Source organism: Mangifera indica, unplaced genomic scaffold (assembly GCF_011075055.1).
Source record: "Mangifera indica cultivar Alphonso unplaced genomic scaffold, CATAS_Mindica_2.1 Un_0092, whole genome shotgun sequence".
NCBI lineage: Eukaryota > Viridiplantae > Streptophyta > Magnoliopsida > Sapindales > Anacardiaceae > Mangifera > Mangifera indica.
This window is the reverse complement of record NW_025401184.1, coordinates 42,036-69,036: the sequence shown is the minus strand read 5'-3', so window position 1 is coordinate 69,036 and position 27,001 is coordinate 42,036. Positions and strand designations below refer to the sequence as shown.

Sequence of the window (27,001 nt, the reverse complement as noted above, 5' to 3'; positions counted from 1 at the left end):
GGTTTATGTAAGTATTAATATCAAACAATTAAAACAAGAAAATATAAAACATAGTATTTTTTATTATGACTAAAAATATTTAACACTTTGATTAGAGCTAAATGCAAAATAATTAACTAGCCATAGATTTTTTATTTTAAGTAATATATATATATATATATATATATATATATATATATATATATATATATATATATAATTTACAAATTATTTATGTAATTTGATGTGATACTATATAATATTTAAAAATAAAAAAATAAATAATTACATTAATTAATCATTTATTACCACATCAATTTATAAGATTTATAATATACATAGTTTTATTCTTCTTCTATTTTTCAATTAATTCTACTTCCTCGGAATGTTCATTCCCTCTTTCCGTGTTGTATACCCAACAAATTGCAATTTCTTTTTAGCAAATAGGGATAAAATATTATCTTGACTATACATTATTATTTTTTTAATGAATTAAATTTGATTACACGTTATCAGTAGGGTGGGATTTAAGTTGAATCAAGTCCAAATAGAGTAAACCTTGTTTTTAGGTGAGTTTAACTCGTTTTCAGTCAGACTCTTCGAGCATAGGAAAATATTAGTTCGTATTTGTTTCGTTTCACGATTTAGAAGTTCGTGATTAGTTTGCACCTTGCTTATGTTCGTGTGGATACGCTAGGTTTGACTTGGGTTCGCACAAGACATTTGGCTCAACTCCTCTAAACGACATCGTTTCTTTTAATTTTTTTTAATGATGTAAGTTGTGCTTGGTTTACGACCCAAGCAAGCTTAGCATAGTTTTCATTTGGATTTGAATTTGTTTTTTCTATTATTTTTCAATTCGTATTTAGGTTTGTATTTGTTTATCTTATATTTATATTTGGATTTATTCAAACAAAATATGTTTGAATTTGAATAAACTCGTTTAAAATATAATCTTAACTAGCAACATTACTACAAGAATTGAAACAATCTCTGAATTGACAAAAAAATCCTTCCAATTGACTAGAATTATTTAAATAAACGAAACCAGATCTTGTTTGAATCATATTAAATATTTGACAACAGATTGTTTGCCTCTTCCCTCAAAAAACTGGATCCTTCGTTTACATAAAAACTGGATCTTTGTTTACATACACTGACTAACCAAATCGATCTCTCTCTTGGTATGTCCCTAAAAAATTCTGATTCATGTGGATTCTTCCCCAAACTATGGCAGAGATCTTGTAAATGCCAGGGAAGATTATAATTCAATAACTGGTCAAATTTAGTAAACCTCCTAAATTTTTTTTTTAAAAAAAAAAGAACACTTAAAACCCCAAGTAGTAAGTATATTAATTATTAAAATATAAATAAAATAAAATAAACCCATAAAAGTAGGCCGAAGGACTATTTTTCACCCAAACTTTAACTCGATCTTAAAAATACATTCACGATAATTCAAAAACTCAAACACCTCTCTATGGATTAATTTTTGTTAATATTTTTTGTTATAGACAAAGATAAAATCGTTATTTTACTGCTAAACTTTAAAACTCTAAAAAGCTATATAATTTTCTTCTCTTAGTTTGAAAAACTAAAAATATCCCCCTAGGATTATTAAGTTTTAAAAAATTATCATTTTCTCCCTAGGGTTTGAAAATCATTTCAGACCAACTAATTCAATGAATAAATGGTGGTTGGATAACAAAAGGACAACATCTGGATGATGAAACATCATCCATTATCCAAATGACAAAGGATGATCTTCTTGAGGAAGCGTTGTCGATATGGACAACACTTCTCGACAATGGAGTGTCATCGACATGGACGATGCTTTTTTATGACGAATTGTCATGCAATTGACAGTGCTTTCTCCAAATTGTCGACGCTTCTTCTCTGCAATAGTTATATTCTGTTGAGCCACTTGAAAAATCGAAACCTTAGGGAGAGAAATGCAACTTTTAAAAGTTTTATCATAGAAGAAAATTGTTAGTTTTCTAAACTAAGGGAAAAATATATAAATTTTTAAATTTTTATGGTTTAATGATAACATAACTATTAACCCTTGCCTCTAACAAAATCTTATAACATAAATTAGTTTATAGGTGAGTATTTGAGTTTTTGAACTATCACAAATATATTTTTGAGATTAAACTAAAACTTAAGGAAGAAATAGTCCTTTGGCCATAAAATTAAGGCAAGCTTTCCAAGTAACAATTTGCATAAACGGTATGGTGAATAGGGCTGGATTCGAGCCGAGCCGAGCTCTGCTCGCAGCCAGCTCTGGCTCGGCTCGATTTTTTTATGGCCGACTCGAGTTCGGCTCGTTTACGGCTTGGCTCGGCTCGTTTTTCATATCAAAACGGCACCGTTTTGTATATATATATAGATCAAAACGACGTCGTTTTGTATAAAAAAATTTTTTAAAAAAATTACCGAGTCAACCCGAGCCAGCTCGAGCTCGATCGAGCTGAGCAGAACTCGACTCGTTTCGGGCTTGAACCGAGTCGAGCTGGCTCGGCTCGAATCCAGTCGTAATGGTGAAATCTCAAAATCCCACTCTCCAACTTTCAAAAACCCAAACATCTATTTATGAGTCAAATTCTATTAAAAATCTCAATTAGGGTTAGAGATAAAATCATTATTTAAGAAAAAATTTAAAAAACTAAAGTTCCATCACATTTCTCTCTCTCAATTTTAAAATTTCACATCCCTCCCAAATTTTCTTTTAAAGTTTCAAAAGTGACAATTTTTCTTCTAGGTTTTCTCTCATTCTCTTTGGGGTTATCACTTTTCAAACTTTTGATGAAATAAAGTTAAATTTTCAAATTGAGATGAGAGAAAAAATGTAATAAAACTTTAATTTTTTTTTATTAAATAACGATTTACCTTAATTTTAATTGAAAATTTTAACAAAATTTTAATTGTTGATGGGTATTTAAGTTTTTGAAGATTGAAAAGTAGGAGTTTGGGATTTCAACATTACCTTGGGTGGGAATAAGTGTTTTGGCCTAAAATTAATTAATTCTTGATTGACAAAAGAAAATTGACAACTCATTTGATGTTTATTGAAATATTTTATTATTTTTAGTCAAAGTTGGGCATCTTGAATTTTAAAACTTTCTAAAGTTATTACTTATATTTGAATACGTAACTAGTCATTATCTCTATACGGAGGAAATTGTTGATTAATTTAGAGAAAATGACTGTTTCTCCTCCAAATTTTAGGTCATTTTCAAACCTATATCAATGAGAGATAAAAAAGTCAATTTTCACCCATAGCCAAATTGTTGTCCAAAATTTTAGTTAAATATAGAGGTAAAATCGTTATTTTATCTATAAACTTTAAAATTTATCATTTCCTCCCTTCAAGTTTTAAAAACTAATATCTCACCTCATTATCAAAGTTTAAAAAGTTTATATTCACTTCTAAAATTTGTTTCCTTCTCCGACCACCATCGATAGTCGATGCATTTTATCAATCTCTTATCTCTAACTGTAAAGGACGATGAAGGACGACCCTTCGTTCTCACGTCTGAGCGATGCGATGAGCGACGAAGGATGACAAAGCGTTGTCTTTTATCGTTTGAGTGGTGCGACGAAGAGATCTTCGTCTCTTTATTGCACCGTGTTAGGAGGAGATGAAGATTTCTTCATCGCACCAGGAGAAGAAGGAGGTTGGAGATGACATCGGAAGATGAAGTTGAATAATAAAAGTGAAACTACTTTTTTTTAAAGTTATTGGGGGCGGTTAAATTTTAAAAAATATGAAAAATCTAGGTTTAGGGGTGAAAATGTTACTTTTCAAAGTTTAAAAACTTTAGATAAGAGTGAAATCTTGTTTCTAAAACCTAGAGGGGCGGAGATAATAAACTTTATAACTTTTTAATGTAAACAGTAAAATAACCTTTCATTTTAATAAAAAAAATTAATAGAAGTTTGGCTATGGGTGGGAATTGAGATTTTTCATCTTTCATGGTGTAGATTAATAAATCCTAAAATTTGGGTGGGAAATACATCTTTTCCCATTAATTTAACATGCACATGGAAATCGTTTTATCGAGTGGTCAAAAATTGGACCACGTGGTGTCACATTTGCCATTATTTTAATATGTAATTACTATTAAACCCTTCTTAGGATCTCAAAAATTGACCCATCCAAGAAGACTTCGGCGGAATAATTGTCCATCCAAAGTTTAATTCATTCACATGTTTAACCTCAAAAGTTTTAAAAAGACATCTTACCGCCCATCACATTTGTTAGCTAGCATGCAATAATAGTTGAAAATATGAAAATACCTTTTATTGTTCAATAATGTTTACTAGGTTGAACCATAGCAGTTGAATCATGTATCATATATTTTTTAATCATGTATTGAGTTTCGTATTGTATTATATGATACGATTTTTAAAAAATAAAATAATAAAAAAAATCTAACTGACACATTATTATTTTGAAAGATATCATAAATTTTTTAAAATTTTAAAATTTTGTATATATATCTCTATTATATCATCATTTTTTTTTAAATATCGGTTTATATTGTATCGTACAATATGTATATTATATCGTATTAATTCGATATATCTCATGATATGTATCGTTTTATATATATATCGTATCGTATCATATATCATAAGATATTAATAACTATTGATTAAACACATTTGACTATAAATTTTTATATTAATTTTCTGATTAATAATTATAAAAATAAAATTTTAAAATGTTACTTGTGGTTAACAAGTGAGAACTTAGGTTGGATTTGGGTTGGTAAGATTTGGCTGAAATCATTGAAGGAGTGACGTGGTGAATTTCACACTTGGAAGTATTATTCTAGCCGTCCGATATGAGTAAAATTGATTATATAATTTTACCAACCTATTTGTGTTAGTTAATATATAATTAGATTATATATAATTAGATTACTTTAATTTTTATTTAAATTAGATTTTTTTTTATTTTTTTAAGTTTAAGATAAGTGTCTAAACAATTAATTTATAAGTTGATGAGACCCGAATCGAGTTGATTCAAACTTGAAAATTGGCTCAATTTGATTTAACTTCGTTTAGTTTAAATTTAATCTCTACTCAAATTAGGAGATTTGACTTATTTTAAAATTGAGTCAAATTTCAGTTAGAGAGAATTCGGTTCGATTTGGTTTGCTAGCTAAGTAGATAACTTGATTTGGTTTAAACTTAACTCGTATTTGGTTTAAATTATGTTAAGTAATTATTAAATAATGTCGTGTTGTCAATGACTCATGAATCTGAATCACATATTCGAATAATGAATTTAAACTATAAATTCAAGTCAAACTTAAATTAAATTATTTTTATTTGAACTAAACTTGAATCATCTTTAATGTTAGCTTGATAAATTTGAATTAAACTATTTTTTATTCAAATTAAACTCAAACTATAAAGTATTTAAACTCAATTTGATTCGTATTTACCCCTCGACGAAAGAGAAGAAATTGTTTGTATTTAAGATGCGTAAATGATGTTAAATCCGGTAATATATAATCCGCGGTTGGGATAAAATAACTTTTGACCATTTAAACTAAAATTCCAATATTTAAGTATGGTTGGAAAATTAATTTTTTGAAACCTTATAAGTGAAAAAAATCAATGATACAAAATGCCATTATGCCTAAGCTAAACTTACCCTCTAGATTAATTATAAAGATGTTAACAAATTTATTAATTTAACATGGTGTGACAAATCAATCAGCATTGAAATCTCTATCTTTCTTTTCCACTCACCAATTTGCTACTGTAGTTGGATTTGAGTTAAATTGAGTTTAAATTTGATTCGATTTATATAAAATCGACCTTCAATATGGATTGTTTCAAAAGTGTTGAGCTTAAATTTGACTTAAAGACTTAAATTGAAGCTAAAATCGAGTTTTTAGTTTAGGTTATTATCAAATAGGTATTGTTTTAATATATATTATTCAAAACAATATAGTTTTATGTTAAATTTTTTAAATTTGTAAGTTTAAGAAGTTGAATAGCATAAAATTTGAGTTTAAAAATATTAAACATTTATACTTAAATTTGTTTAAGCTAAATGTATTTCAAACTCGTTTGAATAGAGTTTAAATTTATATTTTATTCGATTCTTACTGTACTTAATATTTGTTTATAATACTAATCAGCATTAATTATTACAGAATTTTTATATATCTTTTACTAAAATTATAATACTTGGGAATGTTTTTGTTATCTTTCCAAAAAAAGAAAATTATCTGCCGTTGTATTCGCAGTATACGAAGTTTTTTTTCCCCCAGCTAAGTACGGGTACTTCCATTTCTAGCCGCGCAAAAACTATCCGACAAAAGCTCGCTAAACGCCCTGACATAAACAGTAAGGCAAGGGCTTGTGGCTGGGACAAAGGCCATAATTCTTACCAAAAATTGGGGTTTTTTCAATGATTTTGTAGTTGCAATTCCTGGGTATACGGTCTTTTTTTTCCAAAAACACGTCATTTGAGAGAGAGAGGAGGAGGGACTATTTTATTCGTTTTAAAGGATAGAAGTTTTGTGTTGAGTTCAATTAAAGTATTGGTTCATCTTCAAGGCTTCATGAATAATGATGGTTTCCAGCGTGGTTTTGAAGGATGCAGCTGGAGTCGCCGGTACCTCTCTCTTTGTTTCTGAATTGGTACAGTTTTTGGATTGTTTTTGTGTTTGTGGGGATAATTTATTTTGGGAAGAAACAAGGTTTTCTGGGAAATTATTGAACTTTTGTTGCATTTTGTTCTGTGAGATTTTTTTTGCTTGTTGATAATTAAGAAAACGATTTTTGGTTTATGGTCAAATCAAATGCTTCAAATTTTGTTTACTTTGTATATTATCTAGTTGAAAGAAGGAAAACAAACCCATGAATCCATTTTCTGTATTGATCTTAAGGAACATTGACTTTTGCTTGATGGACAATTCCTTTGTAGTTCTCTAAGGTTAAGAGAGATTGAAGTTGAGAAACAGTTTGCTTTATAGAATTGCTTTATGCTTTTTATTTTTTGTTTGAAAGTTCCCAAACTGTTTATTTGATTACTATCTGGGAGTACTTTTTGAAGCAATTTCTTTAAGTAGGGCGTCCTTTTTGGGCAAAAAGTTAAAACCAAGCACTTCCCTTGGACCACTATGCTATGGTTAACATATTTTTGTTTATCAAAGTGCTATTGTTGCTGTTAATAGAAGCAGAGACCTAATATATATGTTTGTAGTTTAGTTCATGATGACTTGTTGTTATTGACCTTGGATAATTCTACACTGAGGGGCTAATAGGAAAAAAAAAAAATCACATTAGAGTTGAGTTTGAGCTAAATTTTTCACTAAGAAAGGTTGTAGGTCTGAAAGTAGCTTCAAATTTAGAAGAAAGAGAACACATAGGGAATTTTGTAATTTTCTGGATATATAAAAGAAAAATTAAGCTGAATTTTCCAAAACATGATACTGATTTTGGATGATGTGCTGCAGTTTAGACTTAATTATGTGCTTAATTCATATTCATTGAAGCACGTGTTCTTAGATATACTTAATGGTATGTCTGGTTCAAAAGATTTTTTTTGTCCGAAATCATAAACTAACTCGTCTGCTAATTCATGAGTTTGGGAGTGACTATATGCCTAAAAAAATCAGAAGCATTTGTTTTAAATATGTTGACAAATTCAAGATTCATGCCCTTGACTTACATTCTTGGTTACTGCAGGGAACGTATTTGCTTTTGGGCTATTCATGTCACCCATGTAAGTTCTTGTCCTGAATATTTCATTCCATATGGTAAGACCTCAAAACGGAGGTGAATATAACTGATATTAAATCAATCATATTACTAGTTTTTACCTTCTCTTAAGTTAACTATGCAGACCCACATTTAGGAGAATTATCAGAAATGGTTCGACAGAAGCGTTCTCCGGGTTGCCATACATATATGCACTCTTAAATTGCTTGATTACACTGTGGTATGGCACACCCCTCATATCTCATAATAACCTCATGGTACTGACAGTCAATGCAATAGGTGCAGCATTTCAGTTCATCTATTTAGCAATCTTCATCGTATATGCTGAAAAAGAGCAAAAGGTCTCTTATAATCCTGCTTCTCTTAGTGTAGTCTGGCTGGCCATTTGTTAAAAAATGTCATTCATTCTGCATTAAATGCTCCTTGTAGTTGCGCATGTTTGGGTTCCTGGTAGCTGTTTTGGGCCTATTTGGAATCATTGTTGTTGGGAGCTTGCAAATAGCAGATACTAATACACGATGGATTTTTGTTGGCATATTGAGTAGTGCTGCTCTTATATCAATGTTTGCTTCACCGTTGTTTGTTGTGGTGAGTTAACTCAATGTGCTGGCTTTAGTTTTTCTTTACATTTGGGTCGTCTGCTTATATTGCAGAAATTTTAACTCTGTTTATGTCTTAATTGCTGTTTCCAGAGTTTGGTGATTCGAACAAAAAGCGTTGAATACATGCCATTTTATCTCTCACTTTCTACATTCTTGATGAGCTCGTCATTTTTGCTCTATGGAATCCTTAACTTGGATGCCTTTGTTTATGTAAGCTTCTTGTAGCTTCTTTTGTATAATGTTGATCAAGCTGTTGTTTTACAATGCACTAATTTTCTCTTATTAATAAAACATGCATTTATTTTGTTTAAATTTCAGGTGCCAAATGGGATAGGAACGATTCTGGGCATTGTACAATTGGTTTTGTATAATTACTACAAGGGGAGATCTAGAGATGAATCTCAAGATCCTCTGATAGTCACATATACACAAGTCAGTGCTATTGAGCCAAGAGTTGAAGGCTCATAATTCTTTCGTTTTTCTGTCTTTATCTTGCAAGGCAATTTTCTACCATATGCAGTGTGCCAAAACTCAGCATTGGGGGGTCGTGGTGAAGAAAACAATAACTTGGGAGAGCCAAATATCAAAAAAAATATGTTAGATAATCCCCAGCTGCAAGTTTTGATGTTGAGGTATTTATTGATGGGGCAACATGCTGTAATGTTCAGTTGATTTTATACTTCTCAACTTCTAGAATATTCAAATTCTTTGTATGAACAAAGATATCGGCTCTTTGCATTGCCAGATTCATGGCTGTGACTGTGGCATGCGTTCTGCATTCTGTGTCATTTTTTGTTGCAAAAATCTTATTATTATTATTTTTTTTGATGTAAGACATGAAAGTGTATGAGGTCGAAGAGAAGATTCAGCAGATTTGCAGAGGTATATCAGAACGAAGACTACTGAGAAAATGTGATAATACCATCAAACTCTAGTTTTCTGTGTTATAGCATATAAAAAGGATGCTGCCTTGCTGGTTTTTCTGGAAATCCTGATTAAGGAATCAAAAAGAAGGAAGCATGCAAAATTAATAAAATCAAGAACATTGCACAATTTGGGCAACCAATATTTCATGTCACTGAACACAGTAACCAAATAGTACTAGAAATTATAGCTAAAAGGCGACAGAACGCATCTAGTCCCCATGATTTTGGCTTAAAAATCAAGGACACATCTTAACATAACGAGGGTACTTGTGCCGTTTATCACTACTAAACACAAAATAAGGAGCCAGGATTTGGTCATTTATGTAACTAGCTTTTCATTATTTGTGAAACCTCTCCATGTCTCCTCAGTTGTCTCTTGTGCAAAAGACTTTGTATGCATTTTTCCTTGCATAAGGCAGAATGAAAGTGTTTTAAGTATCAATAAAATTACGTACACTTAATTTTAAGAATCCAAATAATATATCATCATATGATTAAATGATTTTAAATTAAAGATTAATAATATTCAATTATATGATGATACATTATTTAAATACTTATTTGAGTATTCAAACTGTGTGCACGTAATATTGATTTTTAAGCAGTAGGGCAGTGAACAGGGAATTCAATTGGCCTTGAGTGTTAGAGGGTTTCATATGGCGATTGGCTGTGACTAAAAACAAACTCAAACTATTGTTAGACAAAGAAACTCAATTAGGTTTATTAAAATTGCTGACTTCTGGATAGTTTCAGAACTCTTTAACATTACATAAAAATTATTTTCTCAAGAAAACTTTCAAAGATACTTCCTTTTTTAAAGAGTGCACAAATTGTTTGTTCATGGCTAAAATTTTTACATTAAACTCGGTTAAGATTAGAACATGATTACACCATCGGAACTCTAGCATCTTTTGCTACAACTTGCTAGTAAAACACAAAAACAATTTAGAGCAAGTCCTTCAAAGTAGTTCTCACAACAGCAACTGGCTTTTCCTGCCAAACAGAACAACACAAACTTCGTTAAATTTCCAGGAAAATTATATTGTACATTTTTCTCATGGTTTCTTAGATGCCTAGCACCACATTCAGCTCTAAGCTAGTTAGAAATGTAGTTTATATTGCTATTGTATAGAATAATCACCTGGTGAATCATGTCATGTTTGGGAGATGTTTCCTTGATACAGAGAGAGTGATCAAGTGGGTTACCACTTTCATCATACAAAATAAGCCCACTGAACCTTGGAAGCTCACATTTCTCCCCCATAAGTATCGGCCGTTGCCACACCGGCGAATCCGAGTTGTGGCTTTGCCACCCCATCACCCCCTCACAGCCTTTCTTCAGTCCCAACAACGGTGGCGCCTCCGCCTTCTCCTCCCACTTGTTTGCACCACTCCACCTCACTGACCCCATCAACATCCTCTTAATCGACACCCAATCACAACTCGGCTCAGCCCATTTCCCTCGATCTTTGTCTCGATCCACCGCTTCCTTTCTCTGGGCCATCTTCTTTAGGATTGTGGCCATGCAAAGGCCGATAACCGCGACGGCTGTGCATACGAACAATATAAGTGCTTGTTGAGTTGTGAGCTTCCATTTGTCTTCTAAACTCCACAATGCATCCATAGGTGAAGAGTTCAGAGAATTTGCATGTAACAAGAAAGGGAGAATTTGGAGGGATGGTATATATAGGTTGCAGTTTGAGGCATATGTTGACAATGGCGAGGTTCGCGTGACCATCACCGTTTCGTGGGCCTGGGCCCAGGTGTCTGTCGGACTTACTTATGATAAAGCCGTTGGGAATATCCCACCGATGTGAAAATGAAAGTTTGATAAAGGCAAGTCACGGGCTACTTGAGGTTGGTATAAATTCTAGCCCAATGGCCTTTTTTTTTATAATAGGTAACGAGAAATCTCATCCAAGTTCAACTATTTTATCAGGATAAAATCAATCATATCAAATAGATTAAATCTCAGGTACAGTGATCAATCCTATAATCATTGCATTATTTAAGTCAAAAATCTTATTTTCTTATACTGCAAAAAGACTTGAATCTAAACTTTTTTACTTAAAAAACCTGTCTTTTTACCACCCAAATTACCTTTTAACAGCTCCAAATGGCTATTTCCCATCTAATGAAAGATACATTTTTATCCTTTAAATTAAACAAAAAATCATTTTTTCATGGTATGTTAAATTTGTTAATTAGTTAATTAGTTAATTTTGTTTCTTTTAATAATCAAAGATTTCACTTATATTTATTGAACAGATAAATTTAAAATACAATGATTAGACCAACAATTATTGTATAGATAAATCAAAGTTTTATGAATACGATAGAGATTCGAATCAAAACTTTCACTTTAAAATTTTTTTATATAAATTATTGAAAAAAAAACAAAAATAATCAACCTAAATAAAACTTTGTTGAGCACACCCACTAGAGGATCTTTCCAACCTTATGTTATTCACAAATACAAGAAAATAGAAAGTCTGCTACATAGGATTAGATTCGAACCGAATCAAGCTTGAGCTTAAGATCGGTTTAGTTTATATATAGCTGAGCTTGAGTTCAAGTTTGAACTCGTGAAAGTCAAGCTCAAACTTGGTTTGAATTTAACTTGACTCATTTTTCGTTTTAATATATATTGATCAAAATGACATTGTTTTGTATCAAAATTTTTAATTGAAAAATTTGAAGAGTTTGAGCTCTTACAGGGCTGACTCGTTTCTAACTTATTCAAATCGAGTTTGAGCTCGAACTTAAACGGACTTGGTTCAAGTCCAGCCCTACCGCTACACAAGAATAAACACTACAAAACACTGCTCTACAGCTTCCAAGATTTCATTAAATATGTTTTCACCTGTAATTTATATTAAGTTTAATTCAAAATTATAAAAAATGAATTTAAATTTAATTATGGCTGATGATGGTTAAATTTTAAATTTATTTGGGGTAAAATGAAAACCGAAAAAAAAAAATTTATGAATAAAATATCATTTGTTTGTATTATCAAAGGTATAGATAGATTATAATATTTAAAAAAGCAGATATGAATACCTTTTAATTGTTAAAGTTAATGATCGAATTTAAATTAAGACTTAAATAATATATTTTTTTTAATTTTCAGAAGGGATTAAATAAATTATTTACTTATTTTTAAATATTATACACACGAGTTTTGCAACCAGATAATTTACCGTATAACCCTCCTTCTCCTGGGCCTGGGTTCCTTCTAAATTGATGCATTTATCCACAGGCATTAATTAATACTTTAAGGGGAGGTTTGGTTTGGGTAATATTTTATTACCAAAACAGAAAGATTACCTTAAGGGTGCATTTGATTGAGGGTTTTTAAGATTATCTTGGTAATCTATCTTTTATTCACTTGTTTAGTTTGTCAGTAATAAAAGATTACAGTAATCTTCTATTACCAATGTTGACGTGACAGGTAATATATGTGGTAATCTGATTACCACTTTCACTTTAGGTATTTAAAGATTATTGGGGTAATCTTGAGTTTATTATAGAAAAATTATTATTTATTATTTTTTTGAGATAAAAATAAATTTATTTTTAATTAATATGACAAATAATATAAAAAATATTTAAAAATAATTATATTCAAGGACATTTAAGTAAAATAATTTACTAGTAATCTTTTATTACCTTTAACCAAACACAATAATGATTTATACCTATCAAATTTTATCAAACATAGTAATCATTTATACATAGTAATCTTCTAAGTAATCTATCTTCAAGGTACTCTTTCTATTTTAGTAATTAAAAATTACCCAAACCAAATGCCCCCTAAAGATAGATTATTTAAAAGATTACTGGGTATAAATGATTACTATGTTTGATAAAATTTAATATGTATAAATAATTATTGTATTTGGTTAAAGGTAATAAAAGATTACTAATAAATTATTTTACTTAAATGCTCTTGAATATAATTATTTTAAAATATTTTTTATAGTATTTATCATATTAATTAAAAATAATTTTATTTTTGTTTCAAAAAATTAATAAATAATAATATAATTATAATAAAATCAAGATTACCTCAGTAATCTTTAAATACCTAAGGTGAAGGTGGTAATCAGATTACCACCTATATTACCTGTCACGTCAGCATTGGTAATAGAAGATTATTGTAATATTTTATTACTGACAAACTAAACAAACGAATTAAAAAATAGATTATCAAGGTAATCTTAAAAACCAGGAACCAAACACCCGTAAATAGAAAAAATAATTAAAAGACTCCAATAATAACAAGTTTGTCACTTTCCGGCTTATAAAACCATATCTCACTCCCAACAGTCTTGTTATCAAAACCATAAAATTATATATATTTATTTTAAAAAAATAAATAATTTGTTATCAAAATTTATTCTAATTTTAAAATCATATTTACGATAGGTAAGAAATTCAAACACTTGTTTTTAGTTAATTGTCATCTAAATTTTTAATTAGAGATAGAGGTTCAAATTGTTATTTTATCTATAAGCTCTAAAACCTTAACATTTATATTATTTTCTCTCTTTAATTTAGAAAACTAACATTTATCTCTATAGTTAAACTTTGAAAAATTCATTTTTCCCCTTTTATAGGTTTCATCTCTGATGGTTTAAGGTCGGTCAGTGATCGGGAAGAAGCAACGGTCCTTAGTTTGAGTTTTTCATCTGTTGTAGATATGATTTTAAAATAAAACTAAAATTTGAATGAAAAATAAACCTTTTACCTTTATTTTAAATATATATATATTTATATATATTAACATTTGATTAAATAATTTTAAATTAAAGATAAAATAATATTTAATTATATAATAATATATATAAATATGTATTCAATTGTATATTCAAATTAAATACAAATAATATTACTCTTTTATTAAAACCAATAGGGAAAAATGAGATTTTTTTTTTCGTTTTTGAGTATATATGGATCCTAAAATGGTCATCTCAACCCCTAGCTCCGTAAATAAGGTTTTTTTTTTTTTTTTGGGACTGGAGGTTAATTTTACAAACTAAAAAATCTTCATAATTCAAAGTAAAATTTATTAAATCCCAACTCAAATTACATTTTCACTTTAGATACTTATTGTGACTTAAATAAGCCTACTGAATATTAAGTAACCTATAGACATTGACACCTAAGGAAAATATTTGAAAAAAAAAAAAACCCCTCTCTTTTTGGTTTCTTTATAAGTTTTAAATTTAAATACAATAAAATTATTTATATTTATTTTAAATATATAAATAGATATATATTTTATATATATTATTAAATAATTAGATAATTTTAAATTAAAATAAAATAATATATAATTATATGATTTTTTATATATATGTGGGCTTAAAAACGTTATTTAAGAATGGTCATTTTTGTTTGAAATCTTTACTAGCCCCTAAAGTGTTGAGTAATTACAAACAACCCCTAAAAATGCCATTTAATTACCCCTTCAAATATCTTCACTTTGGGTGCCCAGTAATTTGTTTGGCAGCCTACGAAATTCCAATCTTTCTCATTATTTTTCCCGAGAAAATTCAGATATTTATTTCCCGTGATTAAGATTCATCTCGCATCAGATTCCCTCCCTTGTTAATGGTAAGTACTGCCTGCTAACTTTTACTACTATTATTTGCGTGAATCATTATCAGTTTTTTCTACAGCAACAATTATACGATACTAGGGTTTCTTTGTCCAGTGTAATTCTTTAACTTGATGTTCCAATCAGAGAAAACTATTTGAATCCAGTTTTTTAGGTTTTTGTTCTAAAATCTTTGAACTGAAAATTGTAAAGTGAATATTTTGGGTTTTTGCTCTCAGAACGGTTGTGGCTTTGTGCTATTTGGATTGTAATTATAAGTTAAACTCGCTAATTTTGATTGCAATTTTTTTTAAAGGTTTCTGAAGTGAAGGGAGGATCTTGCTATATATTTTATTGAAAATTTGAGCTTTTTAGTGTTATAATATCCAAAGAAAGACTAAATGGCCGGAAGAAATCGTGGGCCGCCTCTTCCGATGAAAGGTGCTCCTCATGTGGGGCTGCCACCTACAGTCCATGAAGCCGCATTAGGGAGGGGCCTGGGGCCAATGACGCCCCATCCGGCATTGCTGGAGGAAATGAGAGAATCCCAATTCGGCATGGGTCCTAGAGCTCTCCCACCCCATCCAGTGATCATTGAGGAGCGCCTTGCTGTTCAGCATCAAGATATTCAAAGTCTTTTAGCTGATAACCAGCGGTTAGCTGCTACTCATGTTGCACTAAAGCAGGAATTGGAAGTTGCACAGCATGAGTTGCAGCGGATGGCGCATTTTGCTGAATCTTTGCGGGCAGATAAAGATGTTCAAATGAGGGAAGTGTATGACAAGTCGGTTCACTTGGAGGTTGATCTTCGAGCAGCAGAGGCAATGCGGGGTGAGCTTCATAAGGTTCAGGCTGATATTAAGGAGCTTACTGCTGTGAGACAGGAACTGACAGGCCAAGTTCAAGTAATGAGTCAAGATTTGGCTAGGGTTACGGCAGATTTGCAACAGGTACCAGCTCTGAAGGCAGAAATTGAGAACATGAAACAGGAACTACAACGTGCAAGGTAAAAATTTCTATAAGCTTTTTTGTTTTAGTAATGTGATAGAAGTTTATATTTTGGAAAATCTGCCATGATTTGTGTGGATTTGCATGCTTTTGGGGGGATGTAGAGCTGCTATTGAGTATGAGAAGAAAGGATATGCAGAGAACTATGAACATGGCCAGGTGATGGAGAAGAAATTGATTTCAATGGCTCGGGAGTTGGAGAAGCTCCGAGCAGAGATTGCTAACACTGAGAAGAGAGCACGAGCAGCTGCTGCTGTTGGAAACTCTGGTATGAGCTCACATTGCCCATCTATTTGCAAATCAGTTCTTATATAAGAAGGATTTTTTTCCCCAAATTTGAAGGATTCCCTATTATAATGCTAGTTATATCAGGTCTTTTATAATGATTGTTTTACTGTTATTTATTCTCACTCTTCATAGCAGGTGCCAGTTATAATGCTAGTTATGGCACTCCTGAAGCTGGGTATACTGTAAATCCTTACCCTGCTAGCTATGGCATGAATCCAGTAAGTTCTTTGTTCATATATGTTTCTATATGTGTATTTATGTATTATTTGTTGATTTTACATGGACACATGATCATTTATATTTATGTAAGCTGTACTGGTGGGTAATATAGTATGCACAAAGCTGTTGTTTTAGTAAATGTATGGATATCTTATTCTTTACCCTCAACCATTGGATTCAGGCTGGTGCAGAAACTTATCCTCATTATGGACCTGGACCTGGACCTGGACCTGGATCTTGGGGTGCATATGATTTGCAGCGAGCCCAAGGACACAGATAGATTGGTCATCAGATTGTGTTAAAATTATCTTACCTGGTATCTCAGGCTGCAACTTATTAGGGATATAATTAGCTCAAACTGTTGTAACATGATTCATGATAGATATTTTGGAGATATGTTCTTCTGTTTGAGTTTTTGAAGTTGCACTTAAATATTGGTCTCATAATTGCATTGAGGAGCCAGAGCCTATTGCTAGTTGATATCTTTTTTTGGCAAATATATTCAACAGCTTCTGTATATTTATTGCATTTCAGTTTGATTGATGTACGCATGTTCTTTTTGGCTTTAATTAGCTGTTTTCATGGAACTTGCTTTTGTTTCATATGCCTATTGGATCTTGCTTCATTTGGTGTTGCTTTTTAGATGCAAGATGTTTGATTAAATCAACAATCATGCCGATTTTTCTGTAATTTAAAACAAATGTACCACCTTCCATTAGTGTTGTGGAAAGTCTGCAGGCTTTGTTAATCATATAAAATTGTAAGAAAAATGAGATTATTTTGGTAATCTATTCATATAAAAGAAAAAACTGTTAATCAGATTACTTGTCATATTTTTTCTCATGTCAAAGGTTACCATGATATCATCCAATATTTGTCTAAATTAAAGGTCAATACTCAGTCTAGCTGCACTAAACGAAGATCTAGGGAGACATCATCACAAGCACAAATGTTATACAGGCGTATAAATCATATAAGCAGAAGCCACAAGTTCTCTGGAAGTTCGAACTTTCTATAAGATTTAGCCATGCTAGCTAGATAAGCAATTTAGATTTCCAATATGCTTGTAGCCAAATAAACAAAACTCGTTAAGTACAAGACCTGCTGCTGACTAAGGACACTGTCAGACTCAGTCAACCTCTTCGGCCGTAACATCGACTACAAGTCTTCACTCGGTAATTTTATGGCCTCACACGGCAAAGTGACTCACATACATCTCATCTTCTTCTATTTCTATATAAACATACATGCAATATACAAGATTCATACATACATTTCAAAATGGCAGATTTTCTTCTTTTCAGCTTTTGCCGCCTTCTTTTCTCTTTTGTTTATGGAGCCAGAGAACTGGCTGCTGTTTTTCCTACTGGACAAGGGGTTAAGCTTCCTCTGAAAAATGAAAACGGTGCCGTTAATACATGAAAGAGACTGTAGTTAAAACTTATAAATTGAATTATTTATGAGAACAATTAAATGCTTTTGCTGATGCAATTAGTATCGAAATTATTTTTTAAAAAAAATTAAGTTATTTGTCCTTTTGTTGCTGTTGCCTTTTTTAAGCATGTCAAAATTTAGCCCAATAATTTATATTAAGTTCATTAATTTTTGTAATTAATTACCTTCCTATTTTGATAACACATAAAATGTTTCTCATTAATGAATAAGATTTTCCTCATTTAGTAATGACAACTTCAACTCCTTGAACTATTTGGATTCAAAACTTATATGAGCACTAGCTTCACTCCTAATATTTGCTTTAAGAAGTTTAATAACAAAGATGACGCCCACCAGAAAAATTCCAATGAAGAAAAGGGAAACCATTGCCAAAAGAGTCGTCACTTTCTCTAGAAGACATTACAGATTGCCCAATAAAGTTACACAATTATGCACTCTTTCAGGAGTTCTAATTGTTACATTGGTTTCTTCTCCTTGCTCAAAACAATGCAATGGTGAGATTAAGTGAGTTGTTGTCTTCTGAGGTGTTTGCTATGAGAAATTTTGATGACCAGAGTCAGACCATGTCACAAGTAGCCATTGATCAGTTTAATCAGTTTTCTACTACAAATTTTGGTAACCAACATGAGGCTATGCCACTTGCAACGGTGGATCAGTTTGATCAATTTTCTATTGTAAATTTTGGTGTTCAGAATGAGACCTTGCCACTAGTTACTGAAGATCAGTTTGATCAATTTTCTACTACATATTTTTGTTACCAGAATGAGGTCATACCACTTGTAGCTATGGATCAATTCGGGCAATTTTCTCATAGTCTCCCTTGTTTTTTCCATTAACCAATTTGTATTATCTTGTTGTAATAGATTGATCAACAGATTGTGTTAAAATTGTCTTACCCGGTATCCGGAATGCAACTTATTAGAGATATTATTACCTCATAGTGTTGTATCATGATAAATATTTTGGAGATAAGCTCTTCTGTTTGAGTTTTGAAGTTGCACTTTAATGTTGGGCTCTCATAATTGCATTGAGGAGCCAGAGACTCTTGCTAGTTGGTATCTTATTTAGCAAATATAGTCATCGGCTTCTCTATATCTTATTGCATTTCAGTTTGATTTATGTGCGCATGTTCTTTTTTGCTTCAGCCGTTTTCATGGAACTTGCTTTTGTTTCATATATGCCCATTGGATCTTGCTCCATTTGGTTTTGCTTTCTAGGTGCAAGTTGTTTGATTAATAGATCAACCATCATGCTGATTTTTCTGTAATTTGAAACAACTATACCACTTCAGAAAGTGTAACAAAATTGAGATTACTTTAGTAATTTATTCATACGAACAAAAACCGTTAATTAAATTACCTATTATATTATTTTTCATTTGCAGATTACTGTGATAAATACTCAATTATATAAATTGAAGAAATATAAGCCAAAGTTCTTTGAAAATTGAAATTTTTTTTGAGAATCAGTCGTAGGAGCTGGAAAAGGAGTTTGGATTTCCAATATAGTTGTAGCCAATTAAACTAAACTCGTTGAGTAAAAGACCTGCTGCTGACTAAGGAGGAGACTGTCAGACTCAGTCAACCTCTTTGGCCTTTACATCAACTACAAATCTTCACTCCGTAATTTTATGGCCTCACACGGCAAAGTGACTCACACTCACACAGACCTCATCTCCTCCTATTTCTATATAAACATTCTTGCAATATACAAGATTCATACATACATTTCAAAATGGCACATTTGCTTCGTTTCAGCTTTTGCCTTCTTCTTTTCTCTTTTGTTTATGGAGCCAGAGAACTGGCTGATGTTTCTCCTACTGGACAAGGGGTTAAGCTTCCTCTGAAGAAGCAAGGTGACAATTACCTTGTCACAGTTGGGTTTGGCACACCTAAGCTTGATTTAATGTTAATGGTGGACACAGGAAGTGCCACTACGTGGATAAAATGTAAACCGTGCAATACCTGTAAACCAAATGAAACCCTTTTTGATCCTCTCCAATCTTCAACGTTTTCCAATTGTTCTTCTGCTAATAATTGCCAAAGCAACCAAAGCCTAGACTACCACGACGGGTCTAAAGTTGATGGAAATTCTGTACAAGATACCTTAACCTTAACTTCACAGGTGTTTTTTCCAAGCTTTGAGTTCCTTTGTGGCCACAATCCCAGTGGATTTGATGAAGTTGAGGGGTTATTAGCTCTGGGCTTGACTGATAATTCCTTCATAGATCAAACAAGCCAAGCATTTTCCCAGAAATTTGGCTACTGTCTTCCATCCTCAGATTCCTCCACTGGGTTCCTGGCTTTTGGAGATGAAGCAGCCGCAGCCTGCAAACCTCTGTTTCATGTTTCACTTGTTTTAGGTCCAAAAAGGGACAATCAAAATTACTATATCAACCTTTTTGCTATCACAATTGGCCAAAAGATACTGCCAATGCCTTCTTCCTCACAAAAAGCTCTGTTGGACTCTGGAACCCGCAAGACTCACTTGCCTCCATCAGTTTACTCAGAGCTTAGGTCTTCATTTCTGGAGTTGATGTCAGAATATCCCATAGTTGAATCTGGGAAGATGTGCTTTAATCTTGAGGGGCACGATTTAAGCACTGCTTATATACCAACTATCACACTGCACTTTGGGGATTCTTTGGATTTAACTTTGGGCTCTCCATCTGTTGTTTTTAGTGACGGTGAGAGTAATCCTAATTCCAAAGTGTGCTTGGCTTTTGCTGAAGACGAAGAAACCATTATCGGCAGTCATCAGCTGGAGAATGTGAATATACTCTACGATATAGCAAATAGTCAGGTGGGACTTTCTCTTAACCCTGGTTGCGGCAGCTATTGAGTGAATATAAACATCTAAGATTCAGCCGGAGATGTTTTTATTCATAATTAAGCACGTAATTCTGCAGTGAAAATAATTGTAGAGACTGGAATGTAGTCTCTTCCTTGGTCATCTTCCGTGTTTTGAGAAGACTTAGGATAGAAGGTCTAAGATGGAACCGAATCGAGCCTACGGGTTAGTTAAGAGTTCTGGCTTAGGGTGCAATAAGACTTTCTGTAAGTTGCTCCTTTGGTAGGATTCTATCGTCCGATTTTTGGCATACTTTATACAATTATGGATGTCAGTTTCTGTAAGAAAGGGATAGATTCTCAAGCTGTCTTCCTCTGTATCAGTGATGGAATAAGTCTACGAGTGCAATTAAATTATACAAAATTATTTTTACTAATTAAAATATTATATTATGATTGGATAATGTATATGTTTATTTATTTATTTATTTTTTTAAAATATATTTTTAGATATTATCATTCTAATTTATATAAATAAGTTTGTATAATTTATTTATATATAATATTATTTTTAATAATAAAATTATATAAATAATTTTATGAATCAATAATAATATATTATTATATGATGATATTATATTATATTTTTTATTTAATTAATTTATATTAAATAATTGGTTTTATTAAAAAGCAATTGGTCAAACCACTATTTTCCACCTTTCATGAAATGGCAATTTATAATGTAAGATGAAAATACCATTTTTCCGTCCATTTGTCAAAATTATTAAGAAATTATGTTAATTTTTTTATAAATTTATTAAATAAACCAAAAAGTCCTCGAATTAAATAATATTTATTCTACCAATTTTTATTTAATAAATTTTTATATTTTTAATTTATATTATTTTTTCAATTAAAGAATAACAAAAATATTTATATTTTTTTATAATTATAGTTTGAACTGCCAATAGTATAATCATATAAATTTGTTAATCATATAAAATTGTAACAAAAATGAAATTATTTTGATAATCTATTTATATGAAAGAAAAAATTGTTAATCAGATTACTCGCTATATTTTTTCTCATGTCAAAGATTACGGTGATAGCATCCAATATTTGTGTAAATTAAAGGTCAATACTCAGTCTAGCTGCACTAAAAAAAGATCAAGGGGGACATCATCACAAGCACAAATGTTATACAGGCGTATAAATCATATAAACAGAAGCCACAAGTTCTCTGGAAGTTTGAACTTTCTATAAGAATCAACCATACGAGCTAGATAGATGAGCAATTTAGATTTCCAATATGCTTGTGGCCAAATAAACAAAACTCGTTAAGTGGAAGACCTGCTGCTGACTAAGGACACTGTCAGACTCAGTCAACCTCTTAGGCCGTAACGTTGACTACAAATCTTCACTCGGTAATTTTATGGCCTCACACGGCAAAGTGACTCAGCATACATCTCATCTTCTTCTATTTCTATATAAACATACATGCAATATACAAGATTCATACATACATTTCAAAATGGCAGATTTTCTTCGTTTCAGCTTTTGCCGCCTTCTTTTCTCTTTTGTTTATGGAACCAGAGAACTGGCTGCTGTTTTTCCTACTGGACAAGGGGTTAAGCTTCCTCTGAAAAATGAAAACGGTGCCGTTAATACATGAAAGAGATTGTAGTTAAAACTTATAAATTGAATTATTTATGAGAACAATTAAATGCTTTTGCTGATGCAATTAGTATCGAAATTATTTAAAAAAAAAAAATTAAGTTATTTGTCCTTTTGTTGCTGTTGCCTTTTTTAAGCATGTCAAAATTTAGCCCAATAATTTATATTAAGTTCATTAATTTTTGTAATTAATTACCTTCCTATTTTGATAACACATAAAATATTTCTCATTAATGAATAAGATTTTCCTTATTTAGTAATGACAACTTCAACGCCTTGAACTATTTGGATTCAAAACTTATATGAGCACTAGCTTCACTCCCAATATTTGCTTTAAGAAGTTTAATAACGAAGATGACGCCCACCAGAAAAATTCCAATGAAGAAAAGGGAAACCATTGCCAAAAGAGTCGTCATCTTCTCTAGAAGGCGTTACAGATTGTCCAATAAATTTACACAATCATGCATTCTTTCAGGAGTTCTAATTGTTACATTGGTTTCTTCTCCTTGCTCAAAACAATGCAATGGTGAGATTAAGTGAGTTGTTGTCTTCTGAGGTGTTTGCTATGGGAAATTTTGATGACCAGAGTCAGACCATGTCACAAGTAGCTATTGATCAGTTTAATCAGTTTTCTACTACAAATTTTGGTAACCAACATGAGGCTATGCCACTTGCAACGGTGGATCAGTTTGATCAATTTTCTATTGTAAATTTTGGTGTTCAGAATGAGACCTTGCCACTAGTTACTGAAGAGCAGTTTGATCAATTTTCTACTACATATTTTAGTTACCAGAACGAGGTCATACCACTTGTAGCTATGGATCAATTCGGGTAATTTTCTCATAGTCTCCCTTGTTTTTTCCATTAACCAATTTGTATTATCTTGTTGTAATAGATTGATCAACAGATTGTGTTAAAATTGTCTTACCCGATATTCGGAATACAATTTATTAGAGATATTATTATCTCAAAGTGTTGTATCATGATAGATATTTTGGAGATAAGCTCTTCTGTTTGAGTTTTGGCGATGACACTTTAATGTTGGGCTCTCATAATTGCATTGAGGAGCCAGAGACTTTTGCTAGTTGGTATCTTATTTAGCAAATATGTTCATCGGCTTCTCTATATCTTATTGCATTTCAGTTTGATTTATTTACGCATGTTCTTTTTTGCTTTAGCCGCTTTCATGCGACTTGCTTTTGTTTCATATATGCCCATTGGATCTTGCTCCATTTGGTTTTGCCTACTAGATGGAACGATCAACCATCATGCTGATTTTTCTGTAATTTGAAACAACTGTACCACTTCGGAAAGTGTAACAAAATTGAGATTACTTTAATAATTTATTCAAAGGAAGAAAAGCTGTTAATTAAATTACTCATTATATTATTTATCATTCAAAGATTACCGTGATAAATACTCAGCTATATAAATTGAAGAAATATAAGCCAAAGTTCTTGAAAATTGGAATTTTCTATAAGAATCAGTCGTAGGAGCTAGAAAAGGAATTTGGATTTCCAATATATTTGTAGCCAATTAAACTAAACTCGTTGAGTAAAAGACCTGCTGCTGACTAAGGAGGAGACTGTCAGACTCAGTCAACCTCTTTGGCCTTTATATCAACTACAAATCTTCACTCGGTAATTTTATGGCCTCACACGGCAAAGTGACTCACACTCACACAGACCCTCATCTCCTCCTATTTCTATATAAACATACTCGCAATATACAAGATTCATACATACATTTCAAAATGGCACATTTGCTTCGTTTCAGCTTTTGCCTTCTTCTTTTCTCTTTTGTTTATGGAGCCAGAGAACTGGCTGATGTTTCCCGTACTGGACGAGGGGTTAAGCTTCCTCTGAAGAAGCAAGGTGACAATTACCTTGTCACAGTTGGGTTTGGCACACCTAAGCTTGATTTAACGTTAATGGTGGACACAGGAAGTGCCACTACGTGGATAAAATGTAAACCCTGCATTACCTGTAATCCAAATGAAACCCTTTTTGATCCTCGCCAATCTTCAACGTTTTCCAATTGTTCTTCTGCTAATAATTGCCACCAAAGCCAAGACTACCACGACAAGTCTAAAGTTGATGGAAATTCTGTACAAGATACCTTAACCCTAACTTCACAGGTGTTCTTTCCAAGGTTTGAGTTCCTTTGTGGCCACAAACCCAGTGGATTTGATAAAGTTGAGGGGTTATTAGCTCTGGGCTTGGCTGATAATTCCTTCATACATCAAACAAGCCAAGCATTTTCCCAGAAATTTGGCTACTGTCTTCCATCCTCAGATTCCTCCACTGGGTTCCTGGCTTTTGGAGATGAAGCAGCCGCAGCCTGCAAACCTCGGTTTCATGGTTCACTTGTTTTAGGTCCAAATGGGGACAATCACAATTACTATATCAACCTTTTTGCTATCACAATAGGCCAAAAGACACTGCAAATGCCTTCAAATGGTAGCTCATCATACTCACAAAAAGCCCTGTTAGACACTGGAACCACTGTGAGTCGCTTGCCTCCATCAGTTTACTCAAAGCTTAACTCTTCATTTTGGGAGTTGATGTCAGAATATCCCATAGCTGAACCACATGGGATAATGAAAACGTGCTTTAATCTCGAGCGGCACGATTTAAGCACTGCTAATATACCAAATATCACACTGCACTTTGGGGATTCTTTGGATTTAACTTTGGGCTCTCCATCTGTTGTTTTTAGTTATCCTAATTCCATAGTGTGCTTGGCTTTTGCTGAAGACGAAAAAACCATTATCGGCAGTCATCATCTGGAGAATGTGAATATACTCTACGATATAGCAAATAAGCAGGTGGGACTTTCTCTTAACCCTGGTTGCAGCAGCTATTGAGTGAATATAAACATCTAAGATTCAGCCGGAGATGTTTTTATTCATAATTAAGCACGTAATTCTGCAGTGAAAATAATTGTAGAGACTGGAATGTAGTCTCTTCCTTGGTCATCTTCTGTGCTTTGAGAAGACTTAGGATAGAAGGTTGATGAAGATTGCTGTTCATGATTAAACAGTTGTGATATACAGCTATGCACCAGATTAAAACCAAATGTCGCCAGCTTTTTGTTTTTGTCTCTTTTGTGATATTTTTGTGTAATGATTTAGCAAGAATTTAATGAATATACCTCCTGTGAATGAATTGTGGTGGAGCTTTATTTTAACTGTAAAGAAGGAAACAAATTTCCTTAAATCTTGGAAAGTTGGTATTGACTTATACTTTTTGTATCATTATAGAAATGTTTTTACCGTAATGAAAAAGTAACTCCCTTTTACAATTTCTTTCTTCTTCCTTCTAAATACATATATACAAAAAACTTCCTACAACTGGTCTAAGATGGAACCGAATCGAGCCTACAGGTTACTTAAGAGTTCTGGCTTAGAGTGCAATAAGACTTTCTGTAAGTTGCTCCTTTGGTAGGGTTCTATCGTCCGATTTTTGGCATACTTTATATAATTATGGATGTTAGTTTCTGTAAGAACGGGATAGATTCTCAAGCTGTCTTCCCCTGTATCAGTGATGGAATAAGTCTACGAGTGCAATTAAATTATACGAAATTATTTTTACTCGTTAAAATATTATTTTATGATTTTATGTTTATTTATTTATTTTTTTAAAATATATTTTTTAATATTATCATTCTAATTTATATAAATAAGTTTATATAATTTATTTATATATAATATTATTTTTAATAATGTATAAATAATAATATATTATTATATAATTAAATTTTATTTTATTTTTAATTTAATTATTTTATATTAAATAATTGGTTTTATTAAAAAACAATTGGTCAAACCACTATTTTCCACCTTTCATGAAATGGCAATTTATAATTTAAGATGAAAATACTATTTTCCGTCCATTTGTCAAAGTTATTAAGAAATTATGTTAAATTTTTTATAAATTTATTAAATAAACCAAAAAGTCATCGAATTAAATAATATTTATTCTGCCAATTTTTATTTAATAAAATTTTATATTTTTAATTTATATTATTTTTTCAATTAAAGAATAACAAAAATATGTTTTTTTTATAATTATAGTCTGAACTGTCAATAGTATAATCGTATGTTTGGAGGATAAATTTTTCTTTTTTTTTTTAACTAAGGTGTTAGAAATCTGAAAAAGTTTGAACATGTTTGAAAAATTTCTGGACTCATCACCATTTGAAGGTATTCAAGTTCTTTTGAGTTTGTTTTGTTGGGTTTCATGAAGGCTGGCACCGAGCAGAAGCTGAAACAGATAAGAGCGGGAGAAGGAGTTGGAAGAAGATAACTGAGACTACGCTGTCGTTTTGTGCAAATGAATCAGTGTTAACGCTGTCGTTTTGTTTTAGCTCGAAATTCGAACTTGCAATAAGGATGAAAACGGTGCCGTTAATACATGAAAGATATTGTAGTTAAAAACATATAAATTAAATTATTTATGAGAACAATTAAATGCCAATTTTTGTAATTATTGACCTTCTTATTATTTTGACAACTGTTAATGTTTTATTTTACCGAGTTTGAATATTAATCAGAGTTTCGGATCGATTTTCAGTCAAGAATTTGCAATCATATAATAAACCATACACAAGTCAACACACCAATATTTACTTGGTTCGGGTTCAAAAGATTAGAACCCTACATCCTACATCCAAGGCAGAGGAATCCTCTAGCAAATTCACTAATTTGTA

The 27,001-nt window shown here is 31.6% G+C and overlaps 5 protein-coding genes across 7 annotated transcripts; 4 read left to right on the top strand and 1 right to left on the bottom strand.

Annotated features, from left to right (window-relative positions):
• The first annotated feature begins 6,241 nt into the window (after positions 1 to 6,241).
• Positions 6,242 to 9,134, top strand: LOC123207671 (bidirectional sugar transporter SWEET2-like). Of its 2 annotated transcripts, none has more exons than XM_044625140.1 (6): positions 6,242 to 6,619; positions 7,696 to 7,732; positions 7,853 to 8,069; positions 8,158 to 8,316; positions 8,421 to 8,540; positions 8,649 to 9,134. In XM_044625140.1, exons 1-6 carry the CDS (start codon positions 6,574 to 6,576, stop codon positions 8,796 to 8,798), a joined length of 729 nt encoding a protein of 242 aa, XP_044481075.1. In that variant the 5' UTR covers positions 6,242 to 6,573; the 3' UTR covers positions 8,799 to 9,134. The 2 variants fall into 2 exon arrangements, with proteins under 2 accessions (XP_044481075.1, XP_044481076.1); XM_044625141.1 differs by having other exon boundaries at positions 6,244 to 6,645.
• A 916-nt stretch (positions 9,135 to 10,050) lies between these two features.
• Positions 10,051 to 10,988, bottom strand: LOC123207681. The gene is made up of 2 exons (XM_044625150.1): positions 10,398 to 10,988; positions 10,051 to 10,249 (listed from the first exon to the last, which is right to left on the bottom strand). Exons 1-2 carry the CDS (start codon positions 10,878 to 10,880, stop codon positions 10,202 to 10,204), a joined length of 531 nt encoding a protein of 176 aa, XP_044481085.1. The 5' UTR covers positions 10,881 to 10,988; the 3' UTR covers positions 10,051 to 10,201.
• A 3,748-nt stretch (positions 10,989 to 14,736) lies between these two features.
• LOC123207669 (protein FLX-like 1) lies at positions 14,737 to 16,975 on the top strand. Of its 2 annotated transcripts, none has more exons than XM_044625138.1 (5): positions 14,737 to 14,875; positions 15,175 to 15,864; positions 15,971 to 16,134; positions 16,290 to 16,372; positions 16,555 to 16,975. In XM_044625138.1, exons 2-5 carry the CDS (start codon positions 15,260 to 15,262, stop codon positions 16,651 to 16,653), a joined length of 951 nt encoding a protein of 316 aa, XP_044481073.1. In that variant the 5' UTR covers positions 14,737 to 14,875; positions 15,175 to 15,259; the 3' UTR covers positions 16,654 to 16,975. The 2 variants fall into 2 exon arrangements, with proteins under 2 accessions (XP_044481073.1, XP_044481072.1); XM_044625137.1 differs by having other exon boundaries at positions 16,287 to 16,372.
• A 2,587-nt stretch (positions 16,976 to 19,562) lies between these two features.
• LOC123207674 (aspartyl protease family protein At5g10770-like) lies at positions 19,563 to 20,669 on the top strand. The gene has a single exon (XM_044625143.1). It carries the CDS (start codon positions 19,563 to 19,565, stop codon positions 20,667 to 20,669), a length of 1,107 nt encoding a protein of 368 aa, XP_044481078.1.
• Positions 20,670 to 22,814: 2,145 nt separating this feature from the next.
• LOC123207673 (aspartyl protease family protein At5g10770-like) lies at positions 22,815 to 25,157 on the top strand. Its single transcript, XM_044625142.1, has 2 exons — positions 22,815 to 23,122; positions 24,107 to 25,157. The coding sequence occupies exons 1-2, from the start codon at positions 22,815 to 22,817 to the stop codon at positions 25,155 to 25,157; spliced, it is 1,359 nt and encodes a 452-aa protein (XP_044481077.1).
• Positions 25,158 to 27,001: the final 1,844 nt, after the last annotated feature.

Coding starts and splice junctions, on each gene's coding strand:
- LOC123207671 (XM_044625140.1), top strand. CDS start 6,574: ATGATGGTTTCCAGCGTGGTTTTGAAGGATGCAGCTGGAGTCGCCG. Junction 7,733..7,852: donor GGGCTATTCATGTCACCCAT/GTAAGTTCTTGT, acceptor TTAACTATGCAG/ACCCACATTTAGGAGAATTA. Junction 8,541..8,648: donor ACTTGGATGCCTTTGTTTAT/GTAAGCTTCTTG, acceptor TTTAAATTTCAG/GTGCCAAATGGGATAGGAAC.
- LOC123207681 (XM_044625150.1), bottom strand. CDS start 10,880: ATGGATGCATTGTGGAGTTTAGAAGACAAATGGAAGCTCACAACTCAA. Junction 10,250..10,397: donor AACATGACATGATTCACCAG/GTGATTATTCTA, acceptor TCTGTTTGGCAG/GAAAAGCCAGTTGCTGTTGT.
- LOC123207669 (XM_044625137.1), top strand. CDS start 15,260: ATGGCCGGAAGAAATCGTGGGCCGCCTCTTCCGATGAAAGGTGCTCCT. Junction 16,135..16,286: donor TGCTGCTGTTGGAAACTCTG/GTATGAGCTCAC, acceptor CACTCTTCATAG/CAGGTGCCAGTTATAATGCT. Junction 16,373..16,554: donor CTAGCTATGGCATGAATCCA/GTAAGTTCTTTG, acceptor CATTGGATTCAG/GCTGGTGCAGAAACTTATCC.
- LOC123207674 (XM_044625143.1), top strand. CDS start 19,563: ATGGCACATTTGCTTCGTTTCAGCTTTTGCCTTCTTCTTTTCTCTTTT.
- LOC123207673 (XM_044625142.1), top strand. CDS start 22,815: ATGGTGAGATTAAGTGAGTTGTTGTCTTCTGAGGTGTTTGCTATGGGA. Junction 23,123..24,106: donor GTAGCTATGGATCAATTCGG/GTAATTTTCTCA, acceptor TTATGGAGCCAG/AGAACTGGCTGATGTTTCCC.